This window comes from Mesoplodon bidens (genome assembly GCF_964165515.1).
Source record: "Mesoplodon bidens genome assembly, chromosome: 11".
In the NCBI taxonomy this organism is placed as follows: Eukaryota; Metazoa; Chordata; class Mammalia; order Artiodactyla; family Ziphiidae; genus Mesoplodon; species Mesoplodon bidens.
In genome coordinates this window covers 2,725,209-2,749,911 of record NC_138167.1, presented here as the reverse complement: position 1 = coordinate 2,749,911, position 24,703 = coordinate 2,725,209, and the positions used below count along the sequence as shown (strand labels likewise).

At 46.6% G+C, this 24,703-nt stretch overlaps 1 protein-coding gene across 5 annotated transcripts in view; it reads right to left on the bottom strand.

Annotated features, from left to right (window-relative positions):
* Positions 1 to 236: 236 nt before the first annotated feature.
* TULP3 (TUB like protein 3) overlaps positions 237 to 24,703 on the bottom strand; it is a 42,568-nt gene continuing 18,101 nt past the window's right edge. Inside the window, exons 1-11 of one of the 5 annotated variants that reach the window (XM_081248158.1) lie at positions 22,089 to 22,269; positions 16,518 to 16,557; positions 15,292 to 15,457; positions 14,400 to 14,576; positions 9,137 to 9,270; positions 8,562 to 8,759; positions 5,883 to 5,995; positions 5,481 to 5,595; positions 3,229 to 3,327; positions 2,396 to 2,567; positions 237 to 1,273 (exon numbers count right to left, since the gene is read on the bottom strand). In XM_081248158.1, coding sequence (XP_081104284.1) covers positions 1,140 to 1,273; positions 2,396 to 2,567; positions 3,229 to 3,327; positions 5,481 to 5,595; positions 5,883 to 5,995; positions 8,562 to 8,759; positions 9,137 to 9,270; positions 14,400 to 14,576; positions 15,292 to 15,409 — 1,260 coding nt within the window. In that variant the 5' untranslated portion in view covers positions 15,410 to 15,457; positions 16,518 to 16,557; positions 22,089 to 22,269 and the 3' untranslated portion in view covers positions 237 to 1,139. Of the gene's footprint in view, positions 1,274 to 2,395; positions 2,568 to 3,228; positions 3,328 to 5,480; positions 5,596 to 5,882; positions 5,996 to 8,561; positions 8,760 to 9,136; positions 9,271 to 14,399; positions 14,577 to 15,291; positions 15,575 to 16,517; positions 16,558 to 22,088; positions 22,270 to 24,539; positions 24,592 to 24,703 lie in introns of those variants that run through there. The other 4 variants (XM_081248154.1, XM_081248155.1, XM_081248156.1 and 1 more) reach the window with 4 other exon arrangements.

The following is a 24,703-nucleotide window of genomic DNA, read 5'->3' as shown; positions in this document are numbered from 1 at the left end:
GCAGACTAGGCCACCTCTAGAGGTTGTGCTTGCAGCCTACCCTGCGATTAAGACAAGTACATCGGGCTTCCCTGGTGGCGCAGTGGTTGAGAGTCCGCCTGCCAATGAAGGGGACACAGGTTCGTGCCCCGGTCCGGGAAGATCCCACATGCCGTGGAGCGGCTAGGCCCGTGAGCCATGGCCGCTGAGCCTACGCGTCCGGAGCCTGTGCTCCGCAGCGGGAGAGGCCACAACAGTGAGAGGCCCGCGTACCGCAAAAACAAACAAACAAAAAGACAAGTACATAAATTGCTCACATCACTGATCACAAACTGGGCCAGAGCCACTCTGAGACTGCAGCCAGCCAGCTGGCCCTAAGGGAAGGGGGACCGTGACACGGTGCCTCCCGAGCTGAGGGACAGTGGCTGGCTCTGTGGAACGGGCACCACACTCCCCCACAGAGACGGCAGAGAGGAGCGCTTTTCCCAGGGCCCCCGCCATGGGTGAGGAATGATCACCAACGGTAAATGACACTCTGGAAACCACCGTGGCCAAAGCAAAGACAAGGCTACGTCACAGCGGATGAGGCCGGGTGCCGCTTCAGATCCGACTTGCAGGCCTGCACTTCCTGGAGGCACTGTCCCCACTCAGGTGCTCTCACGACATGGCCGTTCTGGAAGATGCCCAAGCCCACAGCGGGCAGAGATACCCTACAGCCGGGACCAGCCCGCCGCCCACTTACAGAAAAACTCTGCAGACCTGGAGACTAAAGGTAATTCAGGGAATGTCCCTCTCTGAAAAGTTTTGCAAAAAAAGAGACCCAAGTACTGAAGCATGAGAAGCTGCTTCTGGCTGCAAGTTTCCAAGAACGGGATTCTGACCACTGGGCGGTGACTTCACAGTCACCGTGAGCTCTGGACAGTCTCTCACCCGAGTCAAGCTGTGACCCCTGACCAGGGCTGTGAGACCCCGAGAAGAGGTGTGTGTGTACATATGTGTGTACACACACATATGTGCATCCTTGCACATCTACATACATACTTTCAGGGACCATTCCAAAAGGGGGGCCTGTCACTCTCCGTGTCCTGGGCAAGCGCAAGAGCAGCGGCTACGTGCTCCAGAAAGCTCTGCAGAGAGAAAGCACAGCGCCTGCTCAGCTGTCATTCACAGGCCAGCTTGCTGTCGAAGCTGGAGAGCCCGATGGCGAAGGCCTGGAGCGCGCACAGCGGGTAGTTGTAGTCCAGGGTGAACACGTCATCGGCCACACGTCCAAACTGCATGACTATGTAGTCAGCTAGAGGCAGAGAGAGATCAGGACGTCAGGAGGTAAGGAAGACATCCTCCAAATAGGTCTCTTTAAAATGGGAAACCCTTAGAAAGATGGAAAGTGGCCTGACCAAGAGTGCCTGCCGAGCACGACCAAGGCTCTACTGCGACTCCACTCGGCTCCCTGCCCAGACCAGCAGGGAAGGGCAAGACGTGGGGGTGCAGTGCAAACTCCGGGGGGGAGGCTGGAAGGGCAAGAGGCGGAGCAGCACAAGCTCGGGGGGGCCGGAAGGGCAAGGGGGGGCAGTGCAAGCTCGGGGGGGCCGGAAGGGCAAGAGGTGGGGGCAGTGCAAGCTCGGGGGGGCCAGAAGGGCAAGGGGGGGCAGTGCAAGCTCGGGGGGGCCGGAAGGGCAAGGGGGGCAGTGCAAGCTCGGGGGGGCCGGAAGGGCAAGAGGGGGGAGCAGCGCAAGCTCAGGGGGGGCCGGAAGGGCAAGGGGGGGAAGTGCAAGCTCGGGGTGGGGTCGGAAGGGCAAGGGGGGGTGCAGCACAAGCTCAGGGGGGTCAGAAGGGCAAGGGGGGACACTGCAAGCTCGGGGTGGGGTCGGAAGGGCAAGGGGGAGCAGCGCAAGCTCAGGGGGGGCCGGAAGGGCAAGGGGGGGGCAGTGCAAGCTCGGGGTGGGGTCGGAAGGGCAAGGGGGAGCAGCGCAAACTCGGGGGGGGCCGGAAGGGCAAGAGGGGAGCAGTGCAAGCTCGGGGGGGCCGGAAGGGCGGGGGGGCAGTGCAAGCTCGGGGGGGGCCGGAAGGGCAAGAGGGGAGCAGTGCAAGCTCGGGGGGGGGGGGCCGGAAGAGCAAGAGGCAGAACGGCGCAAGCTCGGGGGGGGCCAGAAGGGCAAGAACCTTTCCTGAGGAAGGGCCTATGCCTCTGCCCCCCCGAGCAGCACCCCAGGACTCCTCCGGTTGCCACAAGAGACCCCTCACACGCTCCTGCCCTCAACTCAGCGGCCCTGACGGCCGACTGCAAGACTGTAGCTCTGTCCCTCCGAGGAGGTCATTTCTTTCGTAAGTCATGCTCTCCTGAGTGTAACTTCCCACCAATGAGGGGCACCGCTCATCCGAATCCTGTCAGAACACCTCTCTTCCTGGGGCTTACGGTCATTTTCGTGGACTATCTGGAAGTTCTTCACAGAGGCCTGAGTGACCCGGCCGTGGAAGTTCAGGACGTAGGACTGGGTGTCATCGTTCCAGACGGGGGACTTGTTGTGCAGCTCGATCAAGTTCTCCATGGCTTTGTTCTGCCACTTTGAAAGCAAGCTCTCGCGGTCCTGCAGGAGAGGAGTGTGTGCTGAGGACCATCGCAAACCGCTCACCCTCAAGGCTGTTGAGGTGGGAAGCAGAGAAGGGGCCTATTTCCTTCGTTTCAGAAAGTAAAACAGAAACAGAGCCAACAGAGCTTCGTTGGATTCTTATAGAATAACTAGCGTCTCTCTTTGCAGACCCAGTGGGTTTTTTTGTGGTAGGCGGGCCTCTCACTGTTGCGGCCTCTCCCGTTGTGGAGCACAGGCTCCGGACGCGCAGGCTCAGCGGCCATGGCTCACGGGCCCAGCCGCTCCGCGCATGTGGGATCTTCCTGGACCGGCGCACGAACCCGCGTCCCCTGCATCAGCAGGTGGACTCTCTCAACCACTGCGCCACCAGGGAAGCCCTTCTTTTTTTTTTTTCATTGAAAGTATATTTATTGTTTGTTTAAAAAAATAGAACTGTGCAATATGTGCTTCTCAAGACATTTGGACTCTCGTTTGTTGCAAATCAACCACGTTAGCAACAGCACCTACCCCGAGGGTCTGGAGGGCTGGCTCTCCTGAGGAAGAGTGGGCCACTCTCCAGGCTGGGCTCAGGAGGAATCAACACTGTTTTCTATTCATCTTGCCTGTATCGCAGTCTTGTTGTTAGAGTCCTTTGTTGATGAAATATGTTCTTACTTACATTTCGTGGCTGAAATGGGATTCGTTCATGATTCATATTCATCCCTGGGATGATCACAGACATTTTCCTCGGGCCTTTAAATCCGAGTACATTTGTTTCCTGGAAGAGAGGGAAATAAACAGGAACTTGAAACAGAAATGAAGACGAGGCCTCATTCTTTTTTTTTTTTTTAATACCATGCATTTTCTTTCTATCAATCTACCTACCTACCTATCTATCTATTTATGGCTGCGTCTATCTATCTATCTATCTATTTATTTATGGCTGCACTGGGTCTTCGTTGCTGCGCGCGCCTTTCTCTAGTTGCGGCGAGCGGGGGCTACTCTTTGTTGTGGTGCGCTGGCTTCTCATGGCGGTGGCTTCTCTTGTTGTGGAGCACGGGCTGTAGGCACATGGGCTTCAGTAGTTGTGGCACGTGGGCTCAGCAGTTGTGGCTCACAGGCTCTAGAGTGCAGGCTCAGTAGTTTCAGCGCGTGGGCTCAGTAGTCGTGGCTCGCGGGCTCTAGAGCACAGGCTCAGTAGTTGTGGCGCACGGGCTTAGTTGCTCCGTGGCATGTGAGATCTTCCCGGACCAGGGATCGAACCTGTGTCCCCTGCATCGGCAGGCGGATTCTTAACCACTACGCCATCAGGGAAGCACACAAGACCTCATTCTTAACGCAAGGCCCTCCTGGGCATGTAAAACGGGGACAATGTGGAGAGCACTAAACACTATTCTATTACTTCACTGTAGTTAAACAAAGAGAGACGGAGAATCAAGCCCAGGAAAATAAGACTGTTTCCTCTTTTTAAACCTAATTTGAACATTTGAATTTAAAACACTCTACAGGCTTGAAACCCTACTCTTACTCTTTAGCTTTAAGTGAAATTTCAGACAATTATGAGCATACTGTCCAATTTTGTCATCTTCAATAAATATCTATTTCCCAATGAGGACACGGCACTATATGATATAGAGTGAGAATTACAGTTTAAATTAAATAGGACCGGGCTTCCCTGGTGGCGCAGTGATTGAGAGTCCGCCTGCTGATGCAAGGGACACGGGTTCGTGCCCCAGTCCGGGAAGATCCCACATGCCGCGGAGTGGCTGGGCCCGTGAGCCATGGCTGCTGAGCCTGCGCGTCCGGAGCCTATGCTCCGCAACGGGAGAGCAGGCTCCACAACGGGAGAGGCCACAACAGTGAGAGGCCCGCGTACCGCAAAACAAACAAACAAACAAACAATAAATAAATAAATAAATAAATAAATTAATTAATTAATTAATTAGGACCTGTATCTGGAGGTAAAAAAAATCAAATGCCTGTCAAACTAGGCAGATTATATATGAATAAAATAAGTACATTAAGTACATGGATATATGTGTATTCATATACATACACACAAAGTCATGCATAGTTAAAATACTTAATTGATTCTGAAGCTAAGAGAAAACATCTATACATTATAAAGTGTTAAGTCAAATGATTCTCAGTCACTTAGATAAAATCTCATGGGAATCAAGTAATGAGATTAATTCCAACTGATGGCAAATTGAGACTCTGGGATCAAAGTAACAACTGAGTCGGGTTAATTCCTTCTTGCTTCTTTGACTCCACAACTTCGCATGCCCACTACGCGCCAGGTCCGTGTTCACATGGAAACAGCGGTGAATGGGACTTTACGAACTGGCAGAGAAGGATGGTGCTGAAGAAGCAGTCCGGGGCGCTGGAGGAGGCGCGGGGCACCGAGGGGAGCACCAAGCACATCTAGTGTCGGGAGAGACCCCTCTGCTGACGCTGGGGGACAGGCAGAGGCAAGGAGGGGCAGGGCAGGCTCGCAGGCGGGGCGCAGGGACGGGAGGAGCGGCTAGAATGACGGGAACGCGCAGGGAGCGTGCCCCCCGGGGAGCCGGCAGGGAGAGGTGCAGTGTCCAGGCTTGATTCTAGACTCAGGGGCTGGGCAGCCTGAGGGGCTGTGGAGCAGGAGAAGAGCAGCAGCAGCTGTACAGGGTGAACCAGGTCAAGAGGGCGGGAAGCAGAGACCGGCTTCCAACTTACGGTAACCGCGAGCCAGCGGGTAAGGGGTAAGGAAGGCCTGCGTTAACACAGCGGCACTGAGAGAGGAGGAGATGAGTGAGGGCGGCTGAAACAGTAAATACAGCTCAACTTGGCAATTCATAAATAACCTGAGTACACAGAAACAAGCTTGGGACGGGGACTGCAAGCCCAGGGCCGGGACGCCAGGAGGCTGGGGAAACGGGAGGCGGCACTCACGTAGCAGACGGCGGCCAGCTCCTGCCGCGTGCAGGCCTTTTCTACCAGACCCTGGGCCTTGGCCGGGCTGACACCATGGTCATAAACTGTAAACTTGGTCCCCATGAGGTTGGACCTAGAATCAAGAGACAAAGCCACCACAATGATCTGTATTTTTCTCCCATACAAACACAAGCTAGGAGAGGTATGGGACAGCCTCTCGGCCCACTCTCCAAAGGTCAAGGGGTCATCATCATTTTCTCAAAGATCTAGCCTTAAAACAAGGAAGGGCCTTAGACTTTCTATTAACTTTATTTTTTTAGATGACATTGACCGGCTCATTGTAAAACCGATATGGATTGTTCTGAAACTACAGGAATCAAACCATCAGAAGAGCAGGACAGGATATAAGGCTGCTCTCACCTGAGTTTGCCAATATAACTTTCCCCTTCACGAGATAAATCTGTTGGATCAGTGGAGATAAGGTAGTTGGATGTTTTGCTCTTTTTCCGCTTTCTACCTGCAAGAAGAAATATCTAGAAAAGGAAAAAAATTTTTCAGTAAAAAATGCACTCAAGAGAACTGCCATGTTTGTCCTACCTATTTAGTTAGCAAATATTTAGCAACTGCCTATCATGTACCAAGCAGTCCGTCTCTGGGTCTTTTTTTTTTTTTTTAAACAGGTTTAATTCACTTTGACTTTTCTTGCAGAAAAACGATGTGGTGGCCACAGCTGGAGCCTGGGTCTCCAGCATGGAGACCTGGTGTGGGTCATTACAGGACGCTCAGTGAACCCCTGACAGGGACAATCAGTGAACATGGTCTCCCTCCAGAGCTCGGGGGTGAGGCAGCCTAGGTCTTGGAGACAGCACAGAGGTGGCCTTGGCAAAGCTGCCCAGGGCAGCGGTGCAACCCCTGGCCAAGGTGCAGCATCGTCCACGCCAGCCAGCACCAGCTTCTCGGGCACAGCGGCTGGGATGACGCCAGTGTGCCGGGGCAGCATGAGAGGCACCGGCCCAGAGCCACAGTGGTCGGTCAGCCTGCAGGGATGGTCTGGGGCTGGCCGATCCTGTTCCCCCAGTAGCCTCACCACATGGGGACTACGGAGAACTTGGCCAGAGCGATGGCCTCACGATGGCAGTGGCGATCTCCTTGAAGCACTGAACACCCAGACCAGCATCTGTCCACTTCAACCCCCAATAGCAACAAATGCCTTGACGCTGGGCCGCAGGGCAGAACAGGTTATGCTCAGGCATCATTGTCAAAACCTCATCCTTGAAGGAGGGATGCTCCCAGGGAAGAGTCAGTCATCTCGGATTCCCGGATGGATGAGCAGAAGAGACGGGTCTCCTCCAGAGCCCTGACCAGGCGGCCCAGCTGGGTGAGGGGTAGCCAATCCTTGCCCCCGGCCCTGACCCCGCGAGCTCTGTGGCCTCGGGCCCCTGAGGGGCCTCCATGCCCTATCGTAGCACCAGTGTACCTGCCATTTGGGGTTTTCTGGGAGAAGACCAATCTCTGGGTCCTTATCACTTTTTCTAATCCTTATAATGCTTCTCAGAATTCACTATCAGGGTTTCCCCTAGTGCACAATTTTTCTAAATTCACTAGCTTGATTCTCCATATCATTATTTACAACTTTATCCCTAAAGCCTCCAGTGACTTTTTTAAAAAGCTTCATCCAATTTCATGAGTAAGAGTCCTTCCACCTTTGGAAGAGGCAGGACCCTGGACACTGTGCTTCCCATTCTCCCTGCAACGGCTCTCCTGATGCTTCTTGCTGCATTTTGTACGTTGTTGTTCTAAACTCCTGCGACTTCAGCGATACGAACACTGTCGTATTTATGCATCCTTCCCAAACACTCCTCGACTTGGACAATAATAAGGAAGCAGGAGAGGGCAGTAACTAAGGGAAGGGGGGCACTCTGGAATCCAAGAGATACAGGTTTGAATCTGGCTCTGCCACTCCTTAGTGTGTTTGGGGGCAATCCCTAGGCTGGGATAAGAAATCCTATCTTACAGCGTTGTCCTAAGGGTTGTAGGTAATAATATACATAAAGCATTTAGCACACACCTGGTAACTGTAAACACTCAGTAGACAGTGGTTATAACAACATTAATATCTACTATCATCATCTTATTTCTAGGCTCTTTTTTTTTTTTTTTTTTTTTTTTTTTTTTTGCGGTACGCGGGCCTCTCACTGTTGTGGCCTCTCCCATTGCGGAGCACAGGCTCTGGATGCACTGGCTCAACGACCATGGCTCACGGGCCCAGCCGCTCCGCGACACGTGGGATCTTCCCGGACTGGGGCACGAACCCGTGTCCCCTGCATCGGCAGGCGGACTCTCAACCACTGCGCCACCAGGGAAGCCCACATTTCTAGGCTCTTAAAATCATCCACTTAGACCTGGTATTACAAAATACATTGTTCATTAGCAAGTATTAACTGCCTCAAATTTATGTATAAAGTAAATTAGAATTCCTAGGATGAAAAACAAGACATTCCACTTGCAATTCCTCCTATTCCCTAAACCCTTCTTTCTTCCACACTGTCATAATCAAAATCAAAGAGCACACTGGAAACTCCCCCACCCCGAAAAAGGGATGGAGGTAAAAATAATTACATTCAAATAGTCTCTTCCATCCTCTTACCTTCTGGATAAGACTTTCTCTTTGCGGGGTGGGTAGGTTTTGACTATTAGACTATGACCTCTTTGAAGACAGTGAGAACGCAGCACTTGGGAACTCGTAAGTATAGCCGAGTTCCTGTCGAACACTGCTGCTCCCCCAGGTGCTCCCCCATCCCCACCCCCCATCGTAAGACCATCAACGACCCAGCCCACAGCACTCTTCCCTCCATCTCAAGATCTGTCTTAAGAACCACTTCTCAGGACTTCCCTGGTGGTCCAGTGGTTGCGAATCCACCTTCCAATGCAGGGGACGCAGGTTCGATCCCTGGTCAGGGAACTAAGATCCCACATGCCTCGGGGCAACTAAGCCCAGTGCCTCAACTACTGAGCCCACACACTCTGGAGCCCACATGCCACAACTAAGGCCTGACACAGCCAAAACGAAACAAAACAAAAAAGACCCACTTCTCATACCTTCCGATTTTCGTCCTTTTCCAAGTGCATATAGTAGGTAGGGAAAAGCCCCCGATCCATTCCTTTTTTATCCCGAGTTATCCGACACTTCACTGTGACACCTCGAGGGGCAGGACTGTATGCGAAGCCCTCTAAATTCTCTATTTCTCCCAGCTGGTTATCAGTGTGCTGGGCTGCAGTTCCGGAAGCTCCTGTATCCTGAAAGAACAGCCATATGTGAGCAGTAGGCGGCTGGGTCAGGAAACCTCATATTCTCTTTGAGAAACACTTAAAGGACAAAATAATTTACTGATTTACCTGTATGTCTCAGTCTTCTGACAAGGTAGGGAAAAACTCTGAGAAGTTAAATAGGTATACGAGTATTGGGAGTAATGCAGCAGCAAAGTATGAAAATGGGATACGGCTTCACAGAAGCTGGTTCAAGACGCAAGAAATTAGGGAGTCGTGGACTTGAAGTGTAAATTCCAGCTTAAATCTTTGAAGCAGCCCTCATCCAGTAATGGCATTTAAATACCGGAGATGTGGTTAGGAAGCAGTGAAATTAGCTCAGAGGAAGACGTTTCAGAACTACATACTGTGGCTGGCTTCTGGCTGGATGCAGAACTGGGTCTCTCGGCCTCTGAATAGGACGAGTGAGATCCTGGTTGTTTCCCTTCTTCCTCCTCCCCATCAGTCTCCTCCTCATCAAAGTTCAGACTCCCTGAGATACCTGACAGAAAGGGAGAAACTGTCAAAAAGGGCCAGAGACCTCTGAACCAAATATAATTTTAACTTCCTTGCTTAAAAAGTCCAAGCTGTTCTGACTTAAAACATAGCTATTTAATCCAAATTTTGACAATTCTTTCTTCATATTCTCACCTAGATCCATCCCTTGTTTTCCCTTCCTGCTGTTCCGTTCCCTAATTTATCCTCTTTTGCAAATCATATATCTGATAAACGATTAATATCCAGAATATATAACTCAACAGCAACAAAAACAAACCCAATTCAATAATGGGTAAAGAGGGCTTCCCTGGTGGCACAGTGGTTAAGAATCCACCTGCCAATGCAGAGCACACGGGTTCGAGCCCTAGTCCAGGAAGATTCCACATGCCACGGAGCAACTAAGCCTGAGTGCCACAACTACTGAGCCTGCGCTCTAGAGCCCGCAAACCACAACTACTGAGCCTGCGCGCCACAACTACTGAAGCCTGCGCTCCGCAACAAGAGAAGCCACCGCAGTGAGAAGCCCGCGCACCGCAGCGAAGAGTGGGCTCCGCTCGCCACAACTAGAGAAAGCCCACGCACAGCAACGAAGACCCAACGCAGCCAAAAATAAATACATAAATACATAAATACTTTTTCTTAAAAAATGGGTAAAGGACTTGAACAGACATTTCTCCAAAGAAGATACATAAATGGCCAATAAGCACATGAAAAGATGCTCAACATCACTAGTCATTAGGGAAATGCAAATTAAAATCACAATGAGAAACCACCTGACAATCACTGGGATGATTATTATAAAAAACAAAAAACAGAAAATAAGTGTTGGTGAGGATGTGGAGAAATTGCTGGTGGCAATGTAAACTTATGCAGCCACTGTAGAAAACAACATAGTGGTTCCTAAAAATATATATACAGAATTCCCATATAATCCAGGAATTCCACTTCTGGGTGTATACCCAAAAGAACTCAAAGCAGAGACTCAGACAGATACTTGAACAACCAATGTTCACAGCAGCATCATTCACAGGTTTCCAAAGGTGGAAACAACCCAACCATCCACCAACTGATGAATAAACAAACTGCTGTATATACATAAATAGAATGTTATTCAGCCTTAAAAAGGAATGAAATTCTGACACAGGCTACAACATGAATGAATCTTAAAGACATTATGCTAAGTGAAATAAGCTAGACACAAAAAGGACAAATACCTTATGATTCTACTTTTATGAGGCCTAGAATAGTCAAATTCATGGAGACAGAAAGCATAACAGCGGTTGCCAGGAGCTGGGGGTGGGGCGGGGGATGGGGAGTTGGTGTTTGATGGGGACAGAGTCTCAGTCTGGGAAGATGAGAAAGTTCTGGAGATGACGGCGGTGATGGCTGCACAACAGGGTGAACGTACCTAATGCCACCCGAGCTGGGCACTTACAAACGGTTAAAATGGTAAACGCTATGCACATTTTACGCAATAGATGTCTCTATCAGTTACTTCTTTGTTTTCCTACATTTTGTTCATCGTTAGTCTTGTGAATGAATTTGAGTTGGGAATGTTTGAAGTACTACTACCTTGGACCTTTTACAGAAAACTTCAAACTATCTGATTAGAAACTATTTTTTCATTTTATCCTCACATTTGTATGAGTTTGAGGAGGAGGGACTGCCAAGTCTTATTTTTTGTTTTGTCTCTTGCTTGTTTAGGGGACACAAAGGGTGTGTTCTAAAAGAAGCACGACACTCAGATTTACACGTGAGAGGATGATGCTCCAGGAGAAGCATTTCTGCCCAAGAGAAAGGGTCAGAGCTACGGGCGAGACCCACCTCGCTTTCCTCTGTGGTCTGCAAGGTGAAGTCACCCCTCATACAATAGCTGGAACAGCCCCAGAATCCCACATGACAAGGAGACTGAGCAACAAGCAGTGCTGCCCACATTCACCCACCTCAGAGGACGGACACTGATGGTCTATTGTACACAGTTCACAAATAAACGGTATCAAGTTTCTCTCAAGGACACCCAAGGATAAGACTAAGGCCAGTTAAAAAGTTAATCTCAAGGGAAAACATATGTCCATACAAAAACTTATGTGTAACTATTTATAGCAGCATTATTCATAAGAGCCAGAGTGGAAACCACCCAAATGGCCGTCAACTGATAAAGGGAGGAACAAAACGTGGCTTATCTATACAACGGAATGTGATTCAACGACAGAAAAGAAGGAAGCATTGACACAGGCTACAACATGGATGAACTCTGAAAACATGATGCGAAGTGAAAGCCAGGCATAAAGGACCACACAGAGTATGGCTGATTCTGTTTATAGGAAACACCAGAACAGGCAAATGTGCAGAGACAGAAAGTAGACTGGTGGCTGCCCAGGGATGGGGAGTTGGAGGGAAATGGGAAGTGACTGCTAACAAGTGTGAACTTTCTTTGGCGTCAGACAACATTCTAAAATTGATTGTGGTGATGGCTGCAGACCTCTGTGAATACACTAAAGAACCAATCAATTGTTCACTTTACATGGGTGAATTGTATGGTATGTGAATTATATCTCAATAAAGCTATTATTTAAAAAATTCTTTGGTTTGTGAAGGACATTTCTTTCTTTCTGTTTTCTTTCCTAAAACGTTAATTTTTGGGGACGGGTAGCAAAACGCATAAAACTCTAGGGATCTCACTCTCATGTGGGTATCTTCACTCAGTACTACGTTTTCTTCTTCTTTTTTTAATTGAAGTATAGGTGATTTACAATGTTAGTACTATGTGTTCAAATGCCATATTTGTACCAAGAGCTCAGTTTATGTGAATACATGTTTTAAGATGGAGATCAAGGATTTCTTCCAAACTTGTAAGACAAGCAAACTGGATCCCCACTTGAGGAACGTTATGTTCCAAACGGACACTTCTTAAGCCTTAGTCAAGAGAGCACTTAATGGCTTTTATGGTCCAGATGCAACCTGTTCAGACTCAAAAAGGCATTAACCCATCTGGTCCTGAAAGGCCAATTCTGAGAAAGAACACAGCGGTCATTTAATAGGGCAGAGTAAAAGGGAGAGCTTGGTATTTACAGTAAGGGATCAAGAGCTAGGCTAAGACTCAGAAAATCTAGGTCTGCCGCTATTCAGCTCGATGACCTGGGGTAAGTAATGTAGCTTTTGGTTAAACTGAGAGTCTTCCTTGCTCTGGCTCCTCCACATCTTTCACTGTCTTTTGTTACAATAACGATAGGAAAGTAACAGAATTACCACGGCCACATTCATATTACAGACAGGGAAACGGAGGCAGAGAAACGTTGCGCTGCTTCCCCTTTACCAGCCAGAGGTGGCGGAGCTGAGACTCCAAACCACGCTGGCTGGCCCCAGAGCTGAGCGCTAAAGCACGCCACACCCTGCCCCCGTTTCCACAAACACATCATGCTCTATACACCCGATGCCTCTGCTAACGTAATGTCTTCTGCCCAAGTTTGCCGCCTAACCAACGAGCGGTGTGATCTAGAACAAATTACCTCGCCTTTCTGAGAACCAGTGTTCTTACATGGGAAAAGGACAGGCTAACACGTGTAACCCCTCACAGTACTGTCGCACATACTGAGATAAGGTATGTCAAGTGCCTGACAAGCAAAAGACATTCAGTGTCAGTCCCCAGCCGCTCCTGAGCGACAGCCGTGCACAGGAGCACACGCACCCCTCACGCCTCCGCTTAGTCGCCACCTCCTTCGATGTGCTTCTTGTCCCTCTCGCTGCCCCGCAGTGGGGTTCTATTTCTCCTGCTTTCTACTCTATACACCAAGATGTAACTCGAGATCAGGCCATCAGCCAGACTACCTCATTAGCCTTCCTGCTTCCAGCCTTGCCCGCTCCACTTCGTTCTTCACAGCGCAGAGTAATTTTTCCACAGCCGAGATCTGCCATCACTCCAGCTTCAAATCCCACATAGGTGCCTGTGACTCTTCACAGCAAGTCCACACCCTAGCTCGGCCTGTAACACCCAACGTAATCGGAGCCCGCCCACCCCTGCAGCCCACGTCTCTCCAGGCCCCTTCCCACCTGTCACCTCGCGCTCTGCACTCCAGCCCTTCTGAGCTGCCGGCTCGTCTTCCCGCATCACGCTCTGGCTTAGACGTCACCTCCAGATCACCTCTGGTTGGGCACCACCCGCCTCCACACTCTCTTGGCTATTTAGGTCCATGAAGCCTCAATCAGAATAAATGCTCCACGAGGGCAGGAACCTCGTTCACAACTGTATCCTAAGTGCCTAGAACAAGGCCTGATATATAGCATATCCTCAATTTATGTTTTCTAAATGAATGAATATATGAATCCATTTGAATGTACATCTATCCTGCCAGTCTGTGGTAGAACCTCCTGACTCACATATCCCAGTACCCAGCAACGCCTATGACAAAGCAGGTACCCAGCAAATATCCAGTCATTACTGGTTGTCAGTCTTCTCATCTGAAAAGGGGATGCTTAATTCCTTCTCACTATAAAATTAGTTTTCTAAGAAGGAGAAGACTACAAAGGACCTCTGAAACGTACACGAATATTTATGAGAATAACTCCCAGTGGCAGAAACCAAGCTCTAATGGAAAAAGTATTATTAGTTTAAGGATATTTTGATCCAATTTGTGTTTCCACTAAGCTGGCTATTTATCTCTCCCCTTATCACTAGAGGAATATAAACCATGAAACAGAGGCAGGGTAGGGTGCTGAGGGGCAACTCAGTCAAAGGAACAGGGTGGGGATGACAAAAATAAATGGCAAAAGGAAGGAAACAGCCGTAATAGTAGCTAATGCTGCTGATATTACACACACACACACACACACACACACACACACACACACACACACACACACACACACACACACACACACACACACACACACACACACACACACACACACACACACACACACACACACACACACACACACACACACACACACACACATTTATATATGTATTTTGGCTGCATCACATAGCTTGTGGGATCTTAGCTCCCCGACCAGGGATCAAACCTGGGCCCTTGGCAGTGAAAGCACAGAGTCCTAACCACTGGACCGCCAGGGAATTCCGTTTTATATTTTATTTAACTAACTCACTGCCTCAAAACTGTTACCAATCCTCACCATGTTTCTGGAGAATCTGCTGAAGATCTGGCTTGGAAGCAGGGTCCCAAGTGCTATCTGCATCAGCACTTCCTTCAGTATCCTCCTCCGTGGCAGAAGATCCTACTGAGAGAACGTGAAGTCTGGTTTCCACGTCTTGAGCATCTGGCTTCAGGAAGGCAGCGGGACCATCAATGCCTAGGGGCCCAACAAAAAGAACAAAGAAGAAAGCATTATCCACCACTTGGCTGGATGGTCTTGGTGTACGTGATCTGAATTAAGAACCACCAAACCGGTTCACTTCCCCTTCTTTAACATTTGTTAATAACAGAGGGATCCATTTTATTATCTGGTGTTTATTTTATCAACACGCCCTGACTGCCACTAAAGTAAATGTACCTGATGTTGTGCTTTAGAAACTTAAGAATGAGACTGAAAGCCAAGTAGGTCCTCCGAAGTCCATCCAGATCTCGTCCAAACCAGGAGCCGAGGGGGCTAGCTTTGGAGTTGTTTAACCCTGTTCTTCCTTTATCCCGTCGCTGACTCAGATGTCCCTCTGAGTCCGGCTACTGGAAGAATGGGTGCTCTCTACCTGCTCCTGGCTTCACGGTTAACTCTGCCAGGAGGCAACAATCAAGCCTGGAAGCTCCTCAAGTGGGCAGTTCTGGACACTTTCATTTTGCATCTAAAACAACGGTTCCAGGACGGCTGTGAACTTTAAGGTATCCTCCACTGACGAGACCACTGCTTTTATTCCAACTCAAAGGCCCTGAATGGGATTATAAAGATAAACGAAGGTACCTGGTAACGATGCTAATATTGTCCTTTTGGTCCACCTGAGAATCCTCCTGCCTCCCCCAGGTTTGTGCAAACCGCGCAGCAGCAGGCAGAGATGCTGCCTGAGTACACACACCGTGCAGGATGACACCGCTGTGCGGGGCCTGAGGCTCCACCAGCAGAGCGCGCTCCTCACTTCCCCTCGGCTTTGGCTTTGACCGACGTGGCCGGGCTTCTGGGTTCGGCTGCACCATGAGCGGCTCCAGGCGCTTCTTCCTCTGCTTCTTCTCCAGCAGCGCTCTCTGGGGAGAATTGTGATAACGCAGCCAGGGGAGTGATGATGAGATCCAGCTACTTCAGCATATACAGTCTTTCATGGATCCTTACAAATTAAGGATCCTGTAAATTAAATTTTCCCACTTAAGAAATGGGAAAATTGAGACACAGAGAGAGGTAAGGATTCATTCACTTCATTTAATAAATATTTACTAAATGCCTATAAAAGATCTATCTAAAATTATACAAATGTATTTCTAGCAAAGCTGAGACCATGATCTAAGTATATTAAGAAGATATAGTAATTAACATATTATGATCAAAGCACAATCAAGTGTAAAATATATGAACACATATGAACAGGAGAAAAGATGAAGGAACACGGTAATGGTGACTTCTCTGGGTGGTAGAATATGGATGATTATTTTTCCTTTTCCTAGTTTTCTAAATTTTCTTACTTTTGTAACTGGAAGAAAAAGATAAAACTTGTTATGCACCGGGTGTGGAGAAAAGGGGACCCTCCTGCACTGTTGATGGGAATGTAAACTGGTGCAGCCACTATGGAGAACAGTATGGAGGTTCCTTAAAAAATTAAAAATAGAGCTACCATATGATCCTGCAATCCCACTCCTGGGCATATATTTGGAGAAAAACGTGGCTCAAAAGAATACATGCACCCCAATGTTCATTGCCGTGCTGTTTACAATAGCTAAGACATGGAAGCAACTTAAATGTCCATCGACAGATCAATGGATAAAGAAGATGTGGTACATATATACAGTGGAATATTACTCAGCCATAAAAAAGAATGAAATAATGCCATTTACAGCAACATGGATGGACCTAGAGATTATCATACTAAGTGAAGTCAGAGCAAGACAAGTATCATATGATATCGCTTGTATGTGGAATCTAAAAAAAATGATACAAATGAACTTATTTACAAAACAGAAATAGACTCACAGAGAATGAACTTGTGGTTACCAAAGGGGAAGGACTGGGGTCGGGGGGAAGGATAGAACGGGAGTTTGGGATTGACATGTACACACTCCTCATATTTAAAACAGATAACCAACAAGGACCTACTGTATAGCACAGGGAACTCTGCTCAATATTCTGTTATAACCTAAATGGGAAAAGAATTTGAAAAAGAATAGACATATGTATATGTATAACTTAATCATTTTGCTGTACACCTTAAACTAACACAACATTATTAATCAACTATACTCCAATATAAAATTAAAAATTAAAAAAAACTTATTATCCTCTAAACCCCGAACTATTTTCATGTTTTTCGTTTTCTTTTTTTGCGGTACACAGGCCTCTCACTGTTGTGGCCTCTCCCGTTGCGGACCACAGGCTCCAGACGCACAAGCCCAGCGGCCATGGCTCACGGGCCCAGCCGCACCGCGGCACGTGGGATCTTCCCGGACCGGGGCACGAACCTGTGTCCCCTGCGCCAGCAGGCGGACTCTCAACCACTGCGCCACCAGGGAAGCCCTATTTTCATGTTTTAATCAGCTAAAAAGCAGTAAGTTTTGCGTTCTTGCTCATTTTTACATAATTAGTAATCCAACAAATTAGCGCCAAGGATAAGATGGGAAAAAAATGGCAGTTGGAAAATTCCAATTAAAAAACAATCAACTCTATGGATAAAAGCAAGCAAGAAGAGTAGGGTAGCAGGAAAAGTCAGGAAAAAAGCATGAGAGACGATCAGAAAAAAATCCAGTGAGGTGAAAAGGAAGGTACCAGCATATATACTATTTTTAAGCCTTGGCAAATAAGAGCTTATAATACATAGAAATTACTATGGATCTGAGACGTCTCAGAACAGGCGAGTGTCAAGCCCCAAGCTAAAAAATTAAGCCATGATTTAAAAGCAAAGATATATAACCTACTTTACTGTTTCTCAGGCAAAAAGCCAACTGTTTACTTTTTTCATTGACATTGCTTTTAAAAAGTGCCACTAGGAAGAAGAGTTAATCTAACGGGTGAGACTATTAGTAGGAAAGGAACCATTTTTTTCCAGAACTGGCCTGATGAAAGCTTGCAGATAAATTCAGAAGACAGAAGAAATATACCTATTCTTTTTTACCCAACCTTGTGCATAAGGAAAAAGACTAGGGGTGCTAAAATATTATGCCAAAGGGACTATACTGTCAAGAATGAAAAGAGAGCTTAGAGCAAGTTGGGAAAGAATAATTGGGGTTTTTGAAGTTATTTTGAGATCCATGAATTAATACGCACAGGTGGACCTTAATGTCCCAGGAACACTAAATACACAGGAGGTTATAATGAGGTTCTCCCCCTGGAACTTGCTGATAAGATTCTTCTAGCAACTAAGAAGACTGTATAATGGATAAGAAGTAAACTAACTGCCTGAAAGAGATGGTAAACATGAAATATAAAGACATGAGAAACTGTTGCATATTATCCATGTGGCCACAGCTATTTAGTCTCAAATAGTCTCATAACTGTGAAACAACTGGGACTTCCCTGGCGGTCCAGTGGTTAACACTCCGCTCTCCCACTGCAGGGGCACAGGTTTGATCCCTGGTCCAGGAACTAAGATCCTGTATGCCACGTGGTATGGCCAAAAAAATAAAAAATAAAATAAAACAACTGTGAAACAACTGATGAAACAAGAACACGAGCTACAGCGAATCCATTTTATTAACATATGTAAAGAAAAAACTGTTGTACAGAAAAGGAGCATTCTGCTTGTGGTCTAGAAAAAAGCAGCCAAAGAGCAAGAATTTGACAGAGTATGTCCATCCTGTCCAAGAAAAAGAGATACTGACCCTGGCAGACAAGCGCACCCTATCTACTGGGAAAGCTCCCTCTCTCTGAGGACAGGAAACTATCCAAGGCTTCTTCATGGTCTTGTTGAACGAGCCCTCAGGACTATCTCCTTCTCTTTCCTGACTCCTTGCTTACCAATCAGCCTTCTCATTTTCAGTCTAACTTCTTGTTCTTCCCAAGAAGATAGCATCATAAACAGTAGCAATGAATGCACACTGCAAGAGTACAGAGTTCTCACTGTAAATGAATAAACTGGCATCTGGCTTCATGACTGAGTGTTGTAAGTTTGACTGGTGTGCATCTGCTCCAGAGCACAATGCTGCCTCTGGTCTAGAAAAGGGGAACCAAAGAGCTAGATGTCACGTTACATCTGGGCTCACTGACAAAACCAAGTTCTGAGACCTGCAAAGGGTAGACTAGATCTGTGGCCACAGTGATCCTATTAACGTGTCTGGTGAAGCCCTTCTCTATCCATGTCAACGCTAGTCACACCCACTCAGATCAACAACTTAAGAAAAAACAACTCTAGATTCAAACTGTGAACCTCAGGGACACAGCTGCTACATTATTGCACTGAATATACCCTCCTAGTGTCCAAGTTTGTAAATAAGAAAAAACCCCACAAAATACCCACAAATGGGCAAACTGCCATCCTGGTAAAAACTATCACCTAACTTAGCATTCTAATCACCCTCACATAATTTGGACGGAGGAGAAGAGATGTGGTTGAGTTTCAATGTAATGGTGTCAACTTATTTATGCTTTACCTTCCCTGAAAAGCTAAGAGTGCTTTAGATGTGGCTATGTAAACAAAGGCCTCCTTACCTTTGTAAGGGGAAGGTCAGGGCAGTCGGGAAAAGAGCCAAAGGTGACTGTTTGATGCCTAAATACAATTAAAAATGTTGACTTCAGGACTTTTAAGTGTCCCATAAACTAAACCTTTAAATTTCCCAGCTCCCTGGAAACTGAGCAATAACTCAAAGAATCCATCTTCTCCAGAATCTGGTGGTAGGCCCTATCATTCCCTGAAGCAAAATATTGAATGGTAATACCAAAATAAATGAGGAAATAAAGGAGATTATATTCGGGGGGGGGGGGGGGTGGTCCATCAAAGGACTCTATCCAATAAAATAATAAATCCCATGCAAGCCTCAAATTAATGATAGCTTGAGACTCCACTGATTCTCAATTTTCTAAGGACTCCCAGAGATAATGGGTTGGTTACTTTATGACATTCTTGGAACGGACTGTGTAACCACAGGTACAACCACCAAGATCACAATGGTTGCCAGAGGTCTATCAGTTTGGCTAAAAATAATCAACCTTCCTGGCCCACAAAGAGAGATCATGGGAGGATGAAACTAAAAGTTTAAAATCGGACTTTTTTTTTTGGCCACACCAGATGGCTCTGGGGATCCTAGTTCCCTGACCAGGGGTGGAACCCGGGCCCCTGTAGTGGAAGCGCCGAGTCCTAACCCCTGGACCGCCAGAACTCCCTGAATCAGACTTCTTCAAGTCTCGATTCGACGCACTGATGTCTGCCTCCCTTCGAAGGGTGCGTATCCATAGATGGGGACCCAGCCCAAAGGGACTGTGCTATACTTTAATCCAATGACCGCCAGATGGCATAAAAGTTCTCCACCTAACGTGCATTCCTGTCTGAGTCACATCCCTGAAAGAATCTGAAAATCTTTACACTCTGGAGCTAGCTAAGGTGTCACATACCCAGAAAATATGAGTATCTAGTGACGGCAGCAAAAATAAAAGCAAACTATACTCAGTGGGAATAAACGGTGGTGGGACAACTGGATATCCACATGCACAACAGTGATTTAGGACCCTGCCTCATACCATACGAAAAGATTAACTCAAAACAGATCACGGAAAGTGTAAAACTCCTAGAAAAAAACACAGGGGTAAGTCTTTGTAACCTCGTTTAGGCAATGGTTTCTTAGATGACACTCCAAGTGCAAGAGACAAAAGAAAAAATAGATAAACTTTTGGGTTGAAGATGATACCATCAAAAAAGTAAAAAGACAACCCACAGAATTGGAGAAAATATTTACCAATAATATTTCTGATAAAGAACTTGGGTCTACACTATATAAAGAACTCTTACAACTCAAAACCGAAAAGAAAGTAACCCAGTTTAAAAACGGGCAAAGGATTTGGATGGACATTTCTCCAAAGAGAACATACAGATGGCCACTAAAAATGCTCAACATCACTAGTCATTAGGGAAATGCAAATCAAGACTATAATGAGACTCTACTTCAGACTCACTAAAATGGCTCTAATCAAAGACAGACAATAGTAAGTACTGGCAGGAAAGTGGGGAAACTGGAAGCCTTATACACTGCTGGTGGGAGTGTAAAATGGTCAGTGGCTGTGGAAAACAGTCTGGCAGTCCCTTGAAATGTTCAACACAGAGTTACCATATGACCTGCAAAGCCACTCCTATTACCCAAGGCATATTAGGTATATCTTGGTATACCTATACTTGGGTAGATCACCCAAGAGAAATGAAAACACGTCCACACAAAAACTTGTACACAGATGCTCAGAGAAGCATTATTTGTAATGTTAATTACAAATTTGTTAATTACAAATAATTACAAAAAAACATATTTGTAATTTGTTAATTTGTAATATAAAAAAAAAACATCCCAAATGTCCATCAACTGATGAATGGAGAAACATGGTCTGTCAACAAAACAGATGTATTCAATAGGAAAAAGGAATGAATTCCTGATACATGCTACAACATGGGTGAGCCCTTTACTAAGCCAAAGAAGCCAGGCACAAAAGACTGTATATTGTATGATTCCACTTCACAAGATTTAAAAATCATTTTTACACTGTAACTGAGCATTAATAATATGTGAATTACATTTCAATAAAGCTGTTCAAAAATCTGTATAGGACAAAAACAGCCATGTGTAAATTATCTGAAAGTCTAGGATTTTTAAACATTCAATTCTAAGATGAACTATCAGAAAAACAGGACAGATGTGAAGGAAGTGAATTTAATCAAATCAATAACACTGTAGTGGATGATAAAAGAATACACTGAGAGAAGGGAAATAGTCTTTGTGGAAATAAGGTAAGTAGAACTGAAGAGCAGGATCCACCTTGTGTCTCTAATAGGAATGATCCAAGGCAGGGAGTGTCCTGGCCAGATATCACGTATCTCATTCCTTGGGCAGGTATATCCCTTTAGTAGAGGTGAATTACTTACACCATCACACAATGATATTTACAATAAAGCTCATTTTACAAACTCCACTTGCTCTGATTTCGAACTCACCAGACAGACTCTTCTAATGGGAAACTGATGACCTGATGATTCTGGTATATGGTTCACTAGCAATTAATACATTAATCCCAACTTAGATTCACTGCTTATGATACTGCTTAGTATAAACCAATCCTCATGAGACTGATGAAGTCTGGTTGCTCTCAGCAAACTACTTCTCAAGCTCAGACCAGTAACTCTCACCCCCAGGGACATTCCCACAGCAGAATTCCCACACAGCAGGCCGGGTGGGGAGAGGGAGGGTCCCCAGGCCCTCCCAACTCCACTGACACTCACTGTCACGGATGGGAATGCCCCGTACCCCTCAGAGGTGGGGAGGGGGGGTACTGGCATGCCCTGGACTGTGAGCCTCCCACCAAGAGGCTGCCCGCCTGGAGGCCAGAGTGAGAGCATCCGAGCTGTGCTCAAGGCACCGCCATCCATCCCAGCCCAGACTCCCACGCTCTAAGATCCCCCCCGACAACCTGTTATTTTGCCCAGTCTGACCTCGCTCCACACACGAAATAACTGGGGTTCACAGAGTTTGAGGACCTTACTTAAAATCACACAGCCAATTAAAGGCACAGCTAGAACGGGAACCAAAGTCTGCTTCTGGGCCCAGTGTTGTATTCAGTATGTGGCACTGCCTTTCCTGCTCCAGGCCATCTGACGGTGAAGTCCCTGACCCCCTGCTCTTCTGTTCATGGCAGCATTTCAGGGCTCGCACAGTATTCTCATACACTATTTAGCAACAAAATGTATACATCAGGTCCAAAGAGATGGCTTTGAATCTTTAAAAATTCCCATAAAATTTTATGTCTTTATATTCACTGACTATCTCTGGTAAAGAACTAGCCAAGTAAAGGGAGAAAGACCAAATATCTTTTTTGTATTATTTGAATTCTTATTATTTTTTTTTTTTTATTTTTTTGGCCATGCGGCAGGCGGGATCCTAGTTCCCCAACCAGGGGTAGAACCTGTGCCCCTGCAGTGGAAGCACTGAGTCCTAACCACTGGACCGCCAGGAAAGTCCTTCATATGCTTTTATGACCTATGTAAAACCATAGTTTAAAAATGTTTGTACTACAAAAAGGCTTACAAAGTCCCCAAATCCCAAAATACCACACACATACCACACCACATGTAGCATTCTCACTGAAAAGAATAAAAATTACAAAATAGTTGGGCCCTCTTTTTTAAAAATCCAGAAAATATACCTATATACAAAACTCAAAAACTACACAAATTTAAATCTTATGTCTTATTTCATTACTTGGTAGATGACCATAGATTTCATTTTATGTTAGCAAGGGATGTACCCCTGAGCCTTATAAAAATAAATCAAAGATCTAAACAAAAATCTAAAATCTTGTGGTATGTCTCCCTAAATACAGTCTGCTATGCAATGGAATGTAAAAGATAAAGGGCTCATCACAAGTATTCTGCTCTTGGGCAGGGGTGGGGCAGGGGGGCTGATAAATGTGTATCTAATCAGGATTTCCCTCCTGATCCCAGATTCATTTCTTTCCTGTGTTTATTTGTTTTTTCAGTACTAGAAAGAATTGTTTATTTCACAGGCTCAGCAGTTTTATGGAATCAGGTGCACAACCCGAGCTGGTTCCTCTGCTTACAGGCCACATGCCCTGCGCAGGGAGATGCAGGCAGCCTCCTGCAACTGCTGAGACGTTTGTGGCCGTTTCCTACCCTGCTATGCAACACCAGATTTGCTTAAAATGTGCCCCAGTCTCCTTAAAGGATGCCAGCAGTGGTTGTGAGGAAGCCTGCCTGTCCGTGAAGCTGCTACTGCCGGGCTCCCTGGGCCAGGACACCTGGAGGTGGGCAGGGCAAACAGTGTGCACCACCACTGGGCCTCCTCCAGAGGCAGTGAGGCTGAGGCCATGATCCAGGCCCGGGAGGCCGAGCCCAGCCAGGGAGGAGGGCAGTGGGCAGAGCAGCATGAGTGGTGCTGACCACCAAGGCGACTGCCAACACTTTGCAGCGGAGGGTCTCTGAAGACCACTGGGCCACGCTCTGTTCCAGGTGCACATGAGAAGGCCTCCCAGGTGGTGGCCTGAGAGGTGGTGGACTTGGTGACAGGCCCCACGGAGGCACCGTGGACACCAAGGGCTTGGGAGGGGCCCTGGAGGCCAGATGGTCCCAGGCGCGTCCCCGTGGAGACCTCGTAACTAGTTTGTAGTGATTCCACCTTTAAAGTAACTTACTACATTCCAAGTCCTGTTACAAGGTCCAACAGCAACATAAAAAAGCAAGATAAAACTTCAGAGGTATTTTTAGTCACCTACCACTCTAGACACTGATGGTTAATGATCCTACATCACAGCCTGGACCTACAGAATTTCCTGAATTAGAAAACATTCATATGGAAGTAATATATGTTGGGTATAGGTTCTAAACTGAGTAATCATTATGATCACATCATGTAACAATACAAAACTGTTCATTTATTCCTTCCTTCATTCAAACATTTAATGAAGGATTACTATGGGCCCAGCCCTAGGCCAGAAACTTCTGATATAATGGTCATCATTAACAAACTCAGTTCCTGTTCTCATGGAGCTTAGTCTAATGGAGGAGATGAACATAAGTCAAATCAGTGCAAAAAATAGATAATATAATGCATAAGTGAAAAGTGGGACCAGTGCTATGAAGAAAAGTATTCTGTAGACAACAGAGGCTTTTAAGCAGCACAGTACCATTTTCAGATTTGCATTTTAAGATAAGAAAAAGACCTTGTAGTTACATGAAATTACAGTGCAGAGAGGTGTTTAAGGCAGCAGGATCAAATTAACTGCACAGAAATACAATGTTAACATTTTCCTAATTCTTATGACAGCTGCCAAGGAATTTTCAGTGATTGTAAATCCAAGGCCAGTTTTAATGCTGATGTCCTCAAGGCATGTGGGTCTTGCCAGACCCCAAAGTCCAGACCATCAGCTTCATGGTCAGTATAGCTGTCCACGTCTTTCAAGAGAGGAGACTCTGCTCACCTGATTATCCAGTTTCAGCTGCCGGAGCTTCATGGCCTCATCCTCAAAGGCACTGTTAAAAAAAAAAACATGAAAAAAAAGCATGTAAAGAGAAAATCCTTTTAAAACCATGTCAATCTCATCTTTTCCATGTATCTAGTCCTTTGGGCTATTTGGAACCGATT